The sequence below is a fragment of the Tenrec ecaudatus genome, chromosome 3 (genome assembly GCF_050624435.1).
Source record: "Tenrec ecaudatus isolate mTenEca1 chromosome 3, mTenEca1.hap1, whole genome shotgun sequence".
Classification (NCBI taxonomy): Eukaryota; Metazoa; Chordata; class Mammalia; order Afrosoricida; family Tenrecidae; genus Tenrec; species Tenrec ecaudatus.
The window spans coordinates 151,424,913-151,442,514 of NC_134532.1; the positions used below are offsets into that span (position 1 = coordinate 151,424,913).

The 17,602-nt window shown below is 36.2% G+C and overlaps 1 protein-coding gene across 5 annotated transcripts in view; it reads left to right on the plus strand.

Annotated features, from left to right (window-relative positions):
- ANKRD17 (ankyrin repeat domain 17) overlaps positions 1–17,602 on the plus strand; it is a 158,460-nt gene that overhangs the window by 17,427 nt on the left and 123,431 nt on the right. Inside the window, exon 1 of one of the 5 annotated variants that reach the window (XM_075544212.1) lies at positions 15,530–15,648. The exons of the other annotated variants lie outside the window; for them this stretch is intronic. Within the exon in view, the coding sequence (XP_075400327.1) occupies positions 15,595–15,648 (54 nt within the window). The 5' untranslated portion in view covers positions 15,530–15,594. Of the gene's footprint in view, positions 1–15,529; positions 15,649–17,602 lie in introns of those variants that run through there. 5 annotated transcript variants of the gene reach the window in all.

Genomic DNA, 17,602 nt, shown 5'->3' on the forward strand with positions numbered 1-17,602 from the left:
GACACAATGTGTGAGAAAACATTTTATGGGCTGTAGGATCTCTGTAAAGATTAGTTATAACCAAAATAGGAAAAAGGAGGCCTTTCATGAAAACGGGGTTATTGAGTAGTGTGATGATTGGTTGTTTTTTCATATGACATCTCCTGTCATTTAGAAAACTTCACTCTTTGATTTTCCTTCTGAATTTTTCTTAATTTTGTTTTCTGGATTGCCAGCAAAACTTTTCAGCTGCAGTTGTACACGTAATTTATTTTGGGTGGAGGTAATCTGTTTTATGAATGCAATTAGTTCTTATGGAGTAGACTGAAATTAAAGTTTTGTTTTCTTTATGGATGTGATTGCTTAGGTTGTTACTTTTCATATGTGAAAGGACTTCCTGATATTTTTGGTTAAATGAGTTACAAATTTTATACTTTTTAATACTGTTAAATACTATATAATTTTTATACTATCAATATTAGATTATTAAATAATAAATTGAATGTTAACTGAATTACCCTTCTTTCTCTTGCTGTTTGTTTCAACCTTTACATCGTTTGTTTTAAGCAAAAGTTCAAAATGATACATGATCCTAGAACCACAACCACATTCAAAGTGTACTTTGGAATACAGAGACTTTTCCCCACAATATTGTGTTGTTACGTTTTTTATAATAAAACAGATAAATTCTTTTTACCATTTCTCATCCATATGTGCTTTACTAAACTCATCAAGCTACTGCGGTGAGGTATGCTAGGGAGTTGGGTACATAAAGGTGTATAAATGTGCGTGATGACATTATAGAGTTAAAAGTGCTAGTGATGGAGACAGGCATGTAAAATGGGGAGTGTGTGGTTCAGTTATGAAAACAAAACAAGACAAACCTTGAACTAAGCAGTATTTACACACGGGGAAGAAGACAGATCACAAGCTATAGAACGAGAAACACAATCCTGGGAAATAAATATTTCAGACAGGATTTTAAAGACATGGTTTGTGAACATCTTAATAAGGGCTTGGAACATTTTTCCAAATATGGGATAATAAAGATATTTTTTACTTTTGCATTTGAGTATACACGAGGAATAAATTGAGTTATATATTGTCCACATGAATATTATTATAGAGTTTAAAAGACAAGTGTGAATATGTCTGTGAGGACAGTGAGAAGACTTTTAGAATGTGTGTGTGTGAAAATGCGGAATGAGCAGAGGATGCTCTCCATGCAGTTGGGAAGACTCCATAATCTTCTCATCATATTCACTTTTATTATGACAGTGGGCACTTTCTGATCCTCTTAAATGAGTATAACTATGATTGTTAGATGGAAACAGTGGGTGAGATATTTGGGGCCAGTTTTTGAAACGTTTCCTAGAGTGTTGGTTTTTAAATCACATGTGATGTGCAAGTATGGGTTGAGGGTTTGAAGTTCTGAGGGTATGAAGATATCAATAAAGCATAATTTTTTCCTCTTTGGATTAGATACCCTTTTAGGATTAATTTGTGCTGTATGCAGTGTATGTAGTCCAGATGTTAATCCATTTATTCTGGATTAAATATTTGATATTTAAATAGAATATCTACTGGTTCTTAAATTTCTCTAGAATTATACAGTTTACATTACTTTAGATAAGATTAGTGGGGAATGCATACTTTGTATCCCCTTCTGTCTCCTCTGGGAATGATGAACTAAATTGGTTCTGTGGCTTTTCTGCTGTGTGAGGGCTTACCGATGCTGCTGGAATTCTAAGTAATGGTAAAGCATCAAGGATTTGAATGGCTATCTCTTAAAAATTAGGACCTTTCAAAACATTTCTAAATCGCTTTGTGCAGTGCTCTTTCATTTCTACCAGTTCTCTCTCTTTTTTTTTTTTTTGGCCACATAGCCATCTTAAAAGACTCAAAACCAATCTCAGCTGCCACTGAAGTTAATTGTTACAGGGCAAAGTAAATGACCCTATACCACTAAATAGAGCTGGTCCTGTGTGTTTCCAAAACCATACATCTTTCCATGAGCAAAACGCCTCAACTCTCTCCAGTGAGGTCACTCTTCCCCATGGCCCACCTTTCTGGGCGACCTGAGCTCGGCAGTACCTGAGTCCTTTTAACTACATCTAAGTGCTCTAGTAGGCAAAAAGTTTGCTGGAAAATGGCATTAAAAGATCAAGGAATTTTCTCCACAAACTCTTTGAAGCCCCTACTTTAGTCTTATCATTGGATCTTGTCTTTTATGCCAATGCATAAAAACCAAAAGCAATGTGTGATTGATACTGTCTTTGATGAAGGAGCATGTTTGTGCTGTGTCCAGATGTTAATCCATTTATTTTGCTTAGGTAGACTTGAATGTTAAAGTCCTCTTGACCTTGCTATCATAAGCAGAAGTTTTCCTGGAAATCTTAATTAAGGACAAGTAGGTGAAGGACCATTTTCCAATTTCATTAAACCACAGTCATATTTGCTTATGTGACAATTTCTATAACTGACTCTAATATATTCCATTTTGAAAATAACCCACTGCCTGCATATTTATTTTCTTACCAATATTTCTCTAGGGTTGGGGGTGGGGCGGTGGCATGGTGAGAGGAATGAGTTTAAAGCTGAGTTGGGCAATTTGGTTTTGGGCCCTTTTTTTACTATTGTGTAACTAGAAAAGTTACTCCATTTACATCTTCCACAGTAGATTTCCATTTTAGCAGATTCCCTTCAAATAGAAATCTTACGAAGAATGGAAATACTCTATATATTCCATTGCCTTACCCATTGAAGACATTCATTATTACATGTCTGGAAGTTTTTAAAACTCTGGGATGATTGTTGTTGGTGTACCTTCAAGTTGACTTTAAATTACAGTGACCACCCTATAGGACAGAATTACCCTGTTAGGTTTCATGGGTTATAGTGTTTAAAGGAGCAGGTTGCCAGGTTTTCACTCCCATGGAGTGCCTAGGGGTTTAAACCATTGGCCTTTTTAGATTAGCAGTGTAGCACTTGATCATTGTACTCTATTAAAGATAGAAAAGTTTAGGGGGTAGATTTACTCTTTGAACTGTGTTAAGAGTTGTAATTGTCTTCTGTAACACTTTAAGCCAGGAGTGGTTCTCTCATTCATCCTGTTTTTGGTCACATTTTGGTTAAATTCCATTGAAATATGTGAACCTGTTCTCTGTTGAAATCTACAAATAGCCTTTTGCTATTTGTTTCAGAGTGTTGTAGTGTTTCGGAGGCATACATCCATGGATCATGCATTTTAGATTAAGATTTACATCAATGAACTAGGAAATTCATTAACTCTTAACATTAAAAACTAAATAACTCTTTCCAGATTTTTTACCTCAACAATCAGTCACACCAACAACCACTGACAAAATTTTCTTTGGGTGATAATTTTTTAGGAAATTCTAAATCATTGTTAATAACCTTTATTCAGTCTTAAAACCATTGTATTCTTGACTTGGGGGAAAATAAAACTAATTAAAATAGCATTGGCGTTTAGGGCTGTCTTTGATTTTTTTTTTTCTTGGGAATAGAACAGAAAGAAATATAAATACTAAATATTCAGCAAACTATGAAGCTATAACTGGGTTTCTTCAGGCTTAGTTATTGACCATATTTCTTTTAACTTTCTTTCTTCAGGTCCTAGTGGTATTTTCAAAAGATGGTCATATGTTACAATTGGGCAAAGAAGGAAAACATGTTATTAATGAAACTTCCTTGAGGAGGAGCAAAATTACTTGAATAGTTCTATAACTTTTGTGTCTGTATATGCTGAGAGGAAGTCTAACTTGGGTATGGATGGATCCAGATTTAAATAATGTCATCTACCATTTCTCTCAATGTCTTTGGCCTCCATCCCCTCCCCATTGGCTTTATTTTCAGTCTTGCAGAGATGGTTGCTACTTAGTGGAGATGGGCATCTAATATTCTAGCCCGACCAGGGTTTCGTAGTCCCTGCTGTGGTGGCTGGGGAGGATCACCTTTGTCCAAACCAGATGGAATAGCTTCTGCACCCAAAAAGAGGGATTGTGTTCCTTGAACTAGGGGGTGGGGGAAAAACATCTTGAGCAGTAAAATTACAGTTCACAGCCCACTACAGGTACCATCAGAGGACCAGAAATTTTGAAGAGGATAGATCACGGGATCAGATTGACAGCAAAATTCCCAGAGGAAACAGCAAGCCAAGATACCAGAGGTAAGCACAGGTTTTACCAGGGGAACATCAGAAAGACTCCAAGTTTGGAGTAAAAAAAGTACAAAGAATAGTAGTGGGCAGTTGGGTAATGATCAAGAATATTTTTTAAAGAATTATTTTCAAAGGTGCTGTGTCAGTTGGGCCTTATTTCTGACCTTTCTCCTGCCTAAATCATTTTGGTGGCTGTGGTGTGTGCCCCTAGGCTTGAAGTGTCAATTCTTAGGAAAGTAGGTCAGTGGTTCACTGGGGTACCTCCTGAGGTGTGTCGTTGGAGGCTGGCAGAGAAGCTCAGGCGTGCAGGCACGCTCCCTCAGCGAAGCCATTTCACTGGTTGCCAACCTGCGCTGCTTCCTAGCTACGTCGCTTACTGGGAGGGCTGCTTATCCGTATGCTCCACTTTCACTTAAGGAGTATTCACTCTAAACCCTTCTATTTAAGGGAGAATCCATCTAGACAGACAAACCCAGATAACTTGAGAGAAGGTGTACATTTATTTCCTATACTCTTAAATCTTTCATTTGTAAGTATTAAAAGAATTGAAAGAATGGAAGGTTAAAATGAATTTAAAAAAGACCTGATGGCAGTTATAATTCAGATAACAGAAGAAAATGTCAAAAAATAATTACTATGTCATTTAAGATTGATGAAGCCATGATTGAATATAGCTGTTCTGAAAAAGTGGCAGAAGATGAGAAAAGATTATGAAAATGACAAAAGAAAATTTTCTTTACATTACCAAATACAGTTTAGCATAAATTAAGACTGAGCTAGTGATGTGGAACCAAAGATGTGGACCTCCTTGTATGCGGACCAGGTGTGGAGTGTCTTTCACAAAGTTTCTGAATCCATAAATGATTTCTAGAAGTAGATAATGCCATTGAGAAAACAATGAAAGAAATAATTGAAGAACATGTTCTAGCTTGGAGAGATTAAATTTCCAGATTGAGAGAGCATCTGCTACTACTAAGCCGGATGAACGAAAAAAAACACGTGTAGAAATATTCGGTAAACTTTCAGAACTCGAACGATCAAAAGATAGGAATTCCTGCTTTCATAGTGAAATTTCTGTTGGGCAGGCACCTAACTACATGCTCAGCAGTTTGAAACCACCAGGTGCTCGGCAGGAGAAAGCTAAGGTTTTCTGTTCCTTTCAAGACTTAGCCTTGCCAATCCTGGGGCAGTTCTACTCTGCCCTGAATGGTGGCTATTACTCAAACCTGACTCAGTGGCAGTGAATTTGGTTTGGAGGGATGGATAAAAGGCAAGTTCTGAAATTACTGCCAGAGAAAGAGACTGTTATTAGGTGCTGTTGAGTTGGGTCTGACTCGTGTACAACGGAACAAAACACTTCTTCATCTTGGGCCTCTGGAGTGACTGTTAATATGTTTAGTCCATTGCTGCAGCCACCGTGTCAGTCCATCCTGCCTTTCTCTTTTTCTATGACCTATTATATTAAACACACCAGTCCGGAGTACGTGAGGCACAGTCTCTACCCGAATCCTTGCTTCTAAGGCTCATTTCGGCTGTGCTTCCAAGATAAAATTTGTTTTTGTTTTGGGCAGGCCTTAGAACTTTTAGTCTTCTTAGTCAACACTGTGATTCAAATGTATTCATTCTGTACTGTGGTGTACCTTATTCATGGTCCAGCTTTCACATGTATGTAAGGTGATGGGATGTCATGGCTATGGTCAGGTGCACAGTGGTCTTCAAAGTGACATTCTGGCTCTTCAAAGCCGTAAGAGGTGCTGTGCAGTAAATACGCATGATGTTATGGCATTTGCTTTCTTGATCTGCTTCCGTTAGCATTGATTGTGGATCCAGGCAAATTGAAATCCTTGATAACTTCAATCTTTCCTTCATTTATCCTTATTTTGTCTATTGTTCCAATTGTGTGAAGTTTGTTTTTGCACTGAGTTATTATACTCTATACTTAAAAGTCTGTAGTCACTGATTGTTCTACTGCAGGTGAGTTCGAACTGCTTACTGTGTAGTTAGCAGCTCAGTTTGTAACCCACAAAGCCACCAGCGCGCCTTCAGAAAGGGTATAAAACAGTCAAAAACAAACTCAAACTCACTGCCACCGAGTCAATTCTGATTCATAGCTACCCTATGTGATAGGGTCCAATTGTCCTGTAGTGCTTCCCGGGAGTAGAAAGCCTGCCTGTCTGTAACCGATTGTGTCCAACTGCTGCCCTTGCTGCAGTTAGCAACTCAGTATGTAACCACTGCACCACCAGGCCCCGGAGAAAGGGAATGAAATATGGGAAATTGAAGGAATGGCCATGCTGAGTGCTTAAGGGTAGTGGAACAGGGTTTCCACTATTAGTTTTGCACCTACATTTTCTTTGTGCTGCTTATATGTCTCTCTAAGATATAACACAAGGAAAAAATAAAATAAGATTGAGGATGTGGTAGTGGATCTTAAACCACCAAGAAGAAGCAGAAAAGCTAGAGCAACATGTACATGTTACAATTCTAGAATACCTGATCCTTTTAATGATAAATACTTAGTCTTTGTCTAAAGTAATGAGTGTATTCTGGAAAATTTGGAAGTAAGAAATTCTGAGCCCTTTTCCCTCTTACACCTTTACATAAAATTATATATTTATATGTATATATTTATTTTAATGTTTCTTCAGTGACATTAGAAACAGCCTAGAAGATATGTCAAATGGACTTAAAGCTGTAGGTAGAGTAAAATGTTATAAACTATTATAAGATGAAATAATGTGATCTGAAAAATTAAAGAGAGAGTGGCAAGAGAAGGGTAAGTGCCCATTAGTGGATAACACCTGAAGTTAATGAATCAAGAGTCAGAAGTGACTGGTGCTAAGGTCTAGCTGATCACTACAAGCAGAAGTCTGTCAGTGCTACAATTGACTGCCATGTTGATACAGGAGAGTAACAGAAAAGACTCATGTTCATCCTGTTCATTTGAAAAAGTCATACAGGAATTACATCTGATACTAGTGCGGTACATTTGTCAAGCTAGATCATTCTATCTATGAAGCCAGGGCAACATGGCTTTAGGACAGGGGTCGCCCGATTCATAACAGCAGAAAAATGACAGTGATGAAGTAGCAACGGAAAGAATGTTATGGTTGGGGCTCACCACCACATGAGGAACTGTATGAAAGGGTCGCGGCATGAGGAAGGTTGAGAACCACTGCTTTAGTAACCATCTGAGGTTAGAAATAGAGGTTGCAAGAGGATTAATTTCATGAATTGGGAAGTTGTATAGAATAAAATGTTACTTTTATATGACCCATAACTATATTATGACTGGATCAGACTCTTGACTATCTGTTACTTCCTGATCCTTTTAATAATAAATACATTAAAGTCGTTGTCTGAAGTAATGAGTGTATTGTTGAAAATTTGGAACTAAGAAATATTGAGCTCTTTTTCCTCGTATGCCTTTACATAAGATTTTATATATATGTGTGTGTAGTCTATATAGTAATGTTCTGATGGTCATGTCTTAGCGATGTATTTTCTCTAGATAATTCCTTAAGAGAAAAGTTATGTGGTCATGAAGAGCCACACCTCCTAGAATAGAGGCCTTCCTGCTGTGGGAAGCTGGAAGATAGAAATTGAAGTGGCTTTTTTTCCCTCCTGTTAACGATTAGGTGGATTTGTATGTGCCAGCTTTCCCATCTGTAGATTGAAATAAGTAGTTTCTATAATGCATGTCAGGAGAAAGATGAGATACTCCAATTAAAGTCTCAGAAACCCTAGGTAGACTTGTTAAGAGGTGGAATTAATTCGATGGCAGTGTTTGGTTATAATGTATGTACTTGTTTTTACTTTTAGAAAAATGAGTGTGATTGTGACCTAAACGACTCTGCTATAATCTTCTACATTCTGTATTACATTGAAGCAGTATTTGTTGACTGGAAGAGTCTTTCTTTGACCACTATGGATCCCTGATGGCACAGAGTTGCTGTGGTTTTGATGGCATTGTGGGTTATGCATTGAGCAGCTCATTGCACTTTGAACCCACCAACCTCTTGGTGGGAGAAAGATAAGCCTTTTTGCTCCAATAAATAGTTAAAGCCCCAGAAATCCAAAAGGGCAGTTCTACTCTGTGCTTTGTGGACCTTCTGAGTTGGAATTGACTCGATGGCAGTGAGGTGGGGTTTTTTGTTTGTGTTTTGTGAACTAGAGAAATTTGGTATCCTGTTTATGTTCTACATGGGTATAATGTTTTTTGAAATCTTAGTTTTCCTAGTGTTAAGTTCAGAAACAGATATTTTGGGAAATAATTTTTTTTAGAATTTGATTTTAAAGGTACAAAAATCTTACGATATTGCACATATTAGAGGTGTAAGCTGCAAAAGTCTCTTAAGGTCAAAATATACCTTTATAATGATTCTACTGGAATTGTATATCGTTTTGTAAATAAGCTAGAGTATTGATAAAGCAGTTTTGCAAATGTTTGACCCTAAAGTAGTTTGAGCTGTAACAAACGTTCAAAACTTAATTATCTTATTACTAATTAATGACTGTGAAAGGGAGAAATGGTTTCTTCAAGCACATAAAGGCAAGGTTTTAAGGTAGAATTGTACTTGGCTGATCACTCATGCTACTTTTATTGAGAGGAGTTGGCAAATATGTTCTTGGGGAGTTTCTAAAAATTGTCTCAAGGCATTGGTGATGGGTGAGCTGTGTTGAGTGTGGTCTAAACTTTATTTCATAGGTAGTTATTTACATAAAGATTTAGAAGACACTGCTTTCTGGTTCCTATTGTTAGAGTTTTTGTTGAGGATTTGGCAGTAATTGAGTATCTTGAGAGTTTTGAAATGTCAAATGGTGTGATGTCCTCTTTCTGCGATGATCCCCAGAGATTGTCTGTTCTTTGTCAGGATCAGGTTAGTCGAAAAGGACATTGTGCCCCCTGCAGCAGTTTCTGGGCTAGCCCTTGAAGAGCCAATTAAATGCCATGCATTTCTTAGTTGATGGATTTGAGTTTAAAGGAGTAGTCTGGCAGTGCAGGCTCTTCAAGGGTCGTCATTAGAGTAGGCTACAAGTAGTAAAGTGGTAACAGGCAGCTTGTGAGTCTAGACTGGTTGGAACTTCTAGATTTCTAGAACCAGAGGAGAAGGGCAAGTGACAGAAATTCCAAGGTTCTTTGGGCAGTTTCCTTAACAGCTCGTTTTCTTTCATTCTTTCTCATACTGTGCCTTTATTTTCTTCAGCCTCCCATATTCGTGTATTTATTTGTCTTTCGGATGGGCTAGAACTGGGTGACTCAGAAAATTAATGATGAACTTCTTTTCTTGTCGTGTGTTTTCCCGTCTTCCTGCTATGTGTATCGGTTGTACAAGGAAATAATTAAAAGGTAATGGGATTTTTGCACGAATTCTTTGAAATGCTCTTGTGTATGTCTTTTGATTTGGACCAGAGGTTAATGTGTTGCTCACCCTGTTTAGCCTGGTGCTGTACTATTAATCGAGTTAGCCTATTTAAAAAATAAAATAAAACAGAACTTAACCAACAAACCAACCAATAACACAAATAACCAATTTCAATCATATATACATTTATTTTATTTTAAAATATAATAGAGAATTTGAACTAAAACCAACTATTTTGATCAGATTTGCATACATAGAACTGTTGTAGAATACTAGCAATAGATTAATTAGAATGTGAACCATTGTGGGTGGAGAGACACGTGCAGATGTCCAGCAGGCACAAGAGTTACAGGAGATGTGAACAGGACAAGCTTCTGTCTCTTAAGGCTGCTTACTTACATTTGGACAAGAACAGTGCTTCTAGTTCATTCGTATATACAACATCTGGGTAAAATATTTTATACTTCTTGTTTGTACATTTTTGTTGTCTGTTTTGTTCTATGTGTATGTTCCACCTAAAATGTTCTGTGTTTCTGTTTTGTTCTAGGTTTTATTTGTTAGTTAGGTTTGAAAATGGAAAATAACTCAGTGAAAAGAAAAGCATTGGAGATTTTGATGTTAAACTCAGAATCAATAATGAGTTCTGTTATAGATTCCTGGAGGCAGACTTCTTTTATTTGCCATTCTATTGTATAAAGTTTTTACCTATCTTATTGATATACACTGGATTTGTTTGTAATAATGGAAAGCGTATTATAGCTTTGAAAATACGCTGGAAAATAAGTATAGAGGGTATATACATTTCAACAGTTCTTTTGTTACTTTTGTTAGAATAAACCCAGATCTTTCCCAAAGAAATTTAGAATATTAAATTCTAGCAGCAATGCATTCCTGTTTACAGTTTACTCCTAAAAACTCAGTTGAACTTTGGCTAGAACTTGTGTTAGCAGAGATACATTTTTAAAAAGTCAAATGTTATGATTCTCCATCCTTTCTTCTTCATAAAGATCATTGTTGAGGTTTTTTTTTAATGGCTTTTTAAAAAATAATAAACTGAACTTAAGCAAATTTGAGAATTCTTAAAGTGACGATGAACTAAGGATAAATATTAAAATTACTGATTTCTGATCTAGATTTTAAAATGTTTATAGATTTGTGTTGATAATACTCTTATGGGAAAAACTGCTGTTATAGATTGAATTCCGTCCTCCAGACATAATGGTTCCGCTTCTTAACCTCTGTGGTTATCCCATTTGGGAATGGGTGGTTATGTTAATTATTCATGATCAGTGGGAGGTATATCTTGAAGTCTTATCTCTTGAGATAAAATAATGTTTGTTAAAAATCTTCCATTTTGTCTCCTTTCTATTATAGCATTACTAGATATCTAGAAAAACACGTCATGCCATCTCTTTCACCGCAAGTGTATAAATCAGTTTGACTTTTTAATAGGAAAATGTGGTGCCATCTTAACACTTTAAGTATACCCTATATTCTCTTGTACAAGTAGAGTTTTTCTGTACGTTTTTAATGCAGTTTTGTGGTAAAATTAGGTGCCTCAGCTGATAAAGGGTTGGCTTAAACTGAAGTCTACACGGTATCCACCCACTAAGAAATTTACGATACAATTAATGCTCAGACATGTGCAGAAGATGTATGTATACCCAAAGATGCTCACTGAAGTACTTTGAAAAGTTAGAAATAGCAAATACCCATCCATATAGGATCAGTAAATTATGATACGGTTCTTTGGTGTTAAATAGAGCAACATCTTTTTTTTCAATCGCTTTATTAGGGGCTCATTCAACTCATCACAATCCATACATACATCAACTGTGTAAAGCACATCTGTACATTCATTGCCCTAACGCAACATCGTAAAGAGAGATCTCTCTGTGCTAACATGGAGGGCTTCGAGGAATATTAAATTTAAAAGATGGGAACATAGGAAAGTATATACACAATACGTTTATATAAGAAGAGCTTACAATAAGATGTGCTTAGGACTGTGCATTGTTTGATGCAGTGTTTTCTTTCATTGTGCGTAGGGTCATGGGTTGGAACCAACTCGGTAACAAAGATAACGTGTTATTTTATGTATACATGTGTGTTATAAGTGTTGATATATGTCTGTTTATTTATGCACATGTTACTTGTACAGTAATACACTAGTTGGGCTTCCTAGAGTCTAGAGAGGTAGATTTACTATCCCTGTGTTGTCTTTGAAACTGAAAGTTTTCTATCTACATAGTTAGTTATATGTAAAATCATAATTAAAAGGAAAAATTATGGTGGTAATGGAGAGAGTTATGGTAATGGAGAGAATTAGTGTATATTTCATGTGCATCTAGAACCCCAAGTCATTTTCTAGTATTGCTAGTTTATGAGAAATAAAAGGTACAAAATCATGAGGATAATGCTAAATGTGAGCTTTCTGAATATCCAAAATTCTATATTTAATTAACTTTTAATTAAAATCAACTCTTTTCAAGCTGTCTTTATACTGAATTCCAGCTACTTCATATTTGTGCTTCATAGTTTTATTGAAATAAAATAGACAAATAGTGGCACTATAAAGTAATACCAAATCTCATATAGTTGGAGAGGTGAAGCGTCATCTGCTTGGTTTTCTACTAATTTGTCTAAATGTAGGTGGATGAAGCAATTGAGTTTGCTCTACCACTGGTATCCATTCTTGTTTTGTTTGAAAATGTGGATATTGTCATCTTGCCTTTCCCTAAATAGATTAAAAAACTTTTTCATGAGGATAAAACTTTACAAGGAAATTTTGAAAAAGAGATTTTTATGAGGGTCAAACATCATTAATGAGGCCTGCTTACTTGTTAAATATGTCTTGATTTGATTTACGGTGTATCTTCAAGGAAATCAGTGCTGACCTTAAATAAAAATTTAAATTGCAGCCAATTCCTTCGGCCAAACTATTATTGAATCTCTTAGGTTCTGTTTCTCTTTTTTCACTTTGGACGTTTGAATTTTTTAAGTCAGTATTTTCCTTCATAATTTTATGAGTGCTGGTTTACATTTGCTAGTGTGTTGACTATTTATACCTTTATGCTTTTGCCATTTGATTATGAAGTGAAAGGTTTTGTACCATTGAACTGTAATTTAGGCAAATTGAAAGACAATATGTCTGGTCTACAAAACTAAGAGAAAATGAATATTCTAAGATTATATGGTAAAGAAGTGCATACACTCTGAAATGTAGATGATGTAGAGTATTTCCAATATTTTATTTCAGGTACCTAAAGTCAGAGAACTTATTCCCTCTCTTATACATCTGCTTATGTAACAGAAACACTGCTCTGGCCTTGTGTGTGCATTGTGTGTAAGGAAGACAGATGATCAATTCATAATTCTGTTGCAAAGCCAAAAACCGAACCCATTGCCATAAAGTAAATTGTTGCTCATAGCAATTCTATTGGGCAGAGTAAAACTCCTTGTGGTTGCTGACATTACATCTTTAAGGAAGCAGAGAGCGTAATTTTCTCCCAAGGAACACCTGCTGTGTTTGAACCTAGCAGATAATAGCCCAGTGCAAATCACACTAATAGATATCAGAACATATAAAAATTTCACCCATAATTTAATGACGGAAAGGAGTAAGTCAGTGATTGATTTAGACTGTTTTGAATCTGAGAGACCTGTGAGTTGGAGTCTACTTGATGGCAGTGAGTTTGGGTGTTTTGGTTGGGAAGGTGGAATGCCTATTTCTGTCTTAGGTGAAAGAAGACTCCATCCAGCCGATGAGCTCGTTCTTCAAACCCAAACCCCTTTTTCCTTGCATTCATTGGGGTACAGTTTGAGAAAAAGAGACCTTGTTGATAGATTTTTTTCAATTAAAGGGCGAAGCAAGAAAGAAGATAACACGTTTGTTGGGTCCTATGTAGGAACAGCAGAAATTAGTGTGAACAACAGAAATTAGCGTGTGAGCTGAGGGAAACAGTATATTATCATTTGTTCTTGTTGATCCCACACAGTGGGAGTCATGGTCATCATGCGTTTGAATCCCAGTTTGCTACTGTGTGACTGTTTGAGATGCCGCTGTAAAATTTTTTAAAAAGAAGAAAGAGACTTAGTTTCTTTGTAAAATGAGATCACCACTTGCGGGAAGTACATGTAAAAGATGGCTCAGAGGTAGTCTCTAATCAGTTGCCTGGGTTTTAAGTTTAAATCTTGGCTCCACAACTTAACTGTCAGTAAGCTGGAGAAGTTGCTTAATTTCTCTATATCAGATTCCGTGTGCAAAAGTGGGGATAATAATAGTGCCTGCCTTTTAGGAATAGTATGATTAAGATAATGCAAACAAAGCACTTTAAATAATGTCAGCTACTGTGCATCATTTTTAATTATTATCACTTTTCAGGGTTTTGGGGGAAAATACGAATTGTCAAGGACTATAAGAGTAGTCTATCCCAAATAAGAGAAACTGTACATAGCGGATACTTTAAAGAAGACTTCGGTCTTTTTGTTCACTGCAATAAGAATAGATTCTGAGACATTTGATGTAGAGTTGAGTGAATGACATCCCACTTTATAAGTTAGTAAACAGGCACAAGATAATGCTAATTTTTTTAACTAAACCATGACTTTCCTTTCAAGAACTCTTACTGCCAATGCCATTTAAATCATCATTTCTCGCAATTTAGGTTTGACAGTATGCATTAATGCCTTATTTTCCCCTTACCTGTTACGAATTCTTCTTTACAGGGAAATTTAGATTAGCAAAACTCTTCGTGATAGAAATAAAATTGGATTGATTAACCTGCACTTTGAGAGATGACTTCACATTCACTTTGTACAGCTTTTACCTAGGACAGGTTTATTATAATGTCACAGAGCACAGCCATACCTTTCCATTGCATTTTTCATATTCCAGATTGCAATAAAGAAAATCTAAAATTTTACTACATGGAGGATCAGTCATAGCAATATTATATAAATTGACTCTTCCACTCAAACTGTCTCTTATTTGATGATCCAGGTCATGGTCTCCAAATAATCCTTCTTAGGGCTCTTTTGGAGCATTGGTGGCAAAGTGGTTGTGAGCTAGGCTGTTGATGCAAGGTCAAAGCCACTGAGTACTTCTCCGGACAAAGATGAGGCAGTCTGCTCCTTGTAGAGTATTAGTTTTTAAAAAACGCACATGGGCATCAACCTCATAATAGGGAGTTTGGTTTGGGGCTATTTTAGGCCCTTTTTTATGGTAAGGATTAGAAGATAAAAATGGATTTTCAGTTAGTAAGTGAAATTAAACATGCTTCTAAAAGATAACCTACGAGGGCATGTTATATCTTGCTTACCCAAACCCGTTGCTATCCGCTGATGTCCACTCACATGGCCCCTACAGTTCCGAGGAGACCTGCCCCTGTCCCCTTGGGTTCCTGGTATTTTAAATCTCTTTCCTAAGAGAACTGGTGACTTTGAACCGCCTGCTGTGTGGATAATAGCTCAGTGCATAGCCCACTATGCCATCAGAGCGCAAGTCAGTGTTGATATTTCCAGGCAAATTAGTTTAAAGATAAAAACAACAACAACCCTACATTAGGATAACGATTTAAAGACATCTTCAAGTTTGCAAGTAACTATCACAGATGCCTCATAAAGCAAAATTTCCAATTTGGCTTCTTTTTTGTTAGTGCAGCTGTTAATGCCACGAAGCTTACTATGGATCAATTGCTATGTAACCCTTTTTCACCTCTTTTGTTCAACCAGGAAAATAGACATGTTAAGTATCTTTGAAAACTATGTAATTATTTCTCATGAAGTTTTAGCATTTTTATTTTGAAATAGAAAAATAAGAGACTTTTATCTCTCGTGTGTGAAATTACTTGAGAAAAGTTTGCTTTGGAATAGAGCTTCTGTTTCTTTAAAAAATGCACAGTGAGTCACCCCTGCTCTTTTGGTAGATGCCTGGCTAGTGAACAGCTAAGCTGCTTTAGGCATGTAATAGAACATTCCATTTCCTGTTCCCTTGCTGACACAGAGGAGTGCTCCTGCTGGCAATGATCTAATCATAGTGCAGTAAGAAACATGGCAGTTTGATAAAACATGGTGGAGACAGCGGCTGAGATGGAAGCATATGTTCTAGAAGACATTCTTGAGGTAGGGCTAGGTTTGTAACTGAAATGAAAGTTGAAATCTGAACAAAGAAATGTTATCTGCCGGAATTATTTTGCAGATGAATAGATTCGTGGAGAGAGCAAATAGAGGGAAAGAATAAAAGCAAGACACAGGCAGACCTTTTTCCGTGTAAGAATGTGCCAGTCTGGTTCACATGATTATTATACAAGTCTATAATTATCTTGTTTAAAATTAATATTTTTATAAATTTTAGGTTTAGTTTGGCAAGGAAAAAGAAGGGATCTCAGGCTTCATAAAAAGCCTTGTGCTGGTGGTGACCTTTAGATTAACTCATTAGAAGGTGGGGTCTGCAAAGCAGCTCCGAGGAGATGTAGTATCATATGTTTTAGAATCATTTACATATCTAAGCCGAAAGCTTCGCTTGCAGGGACTATTAAAAACAGCTGATTATTTTAGCATAAAATTAAGCATGCATTTCAAGCTGAAAGCTTAATTAACTGGTTACACTTTGGTCCTAGATTTTTTGTGACTTCAATAAAAGATTAAGTTATTCAGTTAAAAAATTCAAAATCACTAACATGTAAGGCACCGATGTTAGAGACCTAACAATGAATTTTTTTGGTGAGTCAATTTCAAAATATATATTACTGCTTGTACCAATTTTATTAAGAACTTGAATATAAATCAGTGTAAGGAAATGCATGTTAAAAGACTATAATCGATTTGGTCATTGGGTGTAGTATGCTGTCAAGCATCTGTATTTTTAGGTACTGCTATTTAAATCCCATTATTTTTTATCTTTGAGGATTTTTACTTTGTTTTTCCCTCCATAAATTAAGATCCCCCCCCCAACCCCCACCCCCGGGCTAATTGACAGAGGCTTCAGGGTGATGAGTGCTATTCCTAATATGAACGGTTAAGATAATTTATTAAATATTTCAGTGTCTTCAGGAAGGAAATTCACTGGACAGAGATCTTGAGAGAAGCTGCAAAGGGAAGCTAGGCGGGGTTAGCAGCAGAAAAAAGCCTATGCGCATTCAAAAGTGCTGCATGATCAATGAGCATTTTCTGGAGGTTCTCGGTGTGTGCTTGGGAGCTGACATTGCAGCACGTCTCATGGTGGTTCTGCAGAATGAAAGCGGATTCAGTTGTGTGATCCAGCTCCTTGCAGACACCTGCTCATAGGCTCTTAGCTCTTGTTCTGAAAGCGTATTGTTTGAGCTGAATCATATGATTAATTTCCACTTGGTTTTTTTTTGCCTCTCTTCAGTTTGCTACTATTAATTCCTTAGAAATGGTTTGGTGAACTCACCTGCTTAAAACTAGTGGTATACCCTTTCATAAAGGGACAATGATTTGAAATGGTTATGTGCTTTTTGTAGTGGCTCAGGTTAAACAAATTGATTAGATTTTGAAGTTCTAGTGGTACTTTTGAATTTCCTTTACCTTTTAGTCTTCCTTATAGATTTAAAAATGGAGTTTTCCTTGTCAAAATCTTATGGAGAAAAAACTATTTTGAGCTTAATTTTATATGTCAAGTATAGGTTACTTTAATGCTACTTTGATAATAGGCTTTTAGTCATTTTATTAAAATTATATGTATTAAGGCTTTAATTACCTAAGTTACTTATTTTTCCTAGTATTGAAATCAGGTCTCCATTTTAATAATCTCAATTTAGTCTTTCTTAATTGATCCCTATATACAAAGACCTGTTGCACTAACCCATACTAAATAAGTAATCCCCCCCTTATTTAAAATGTGATTTGATTTAGTTATATTTGTTAATAGTTATAAGAGTAGAGTTGAAAATTTCCAAACAACGATAAATAAAGACACTGAACATTATTTTACTGACCTAATGTCAAAAGTAAAAGGCAAAGAAAATACAATTGTTAAGTTGAACCTAAATATCCTTTTAATAAAAGTTCATACTGTATGTAAATAGGTATGTATTATATACCACGAGCTGCCCTA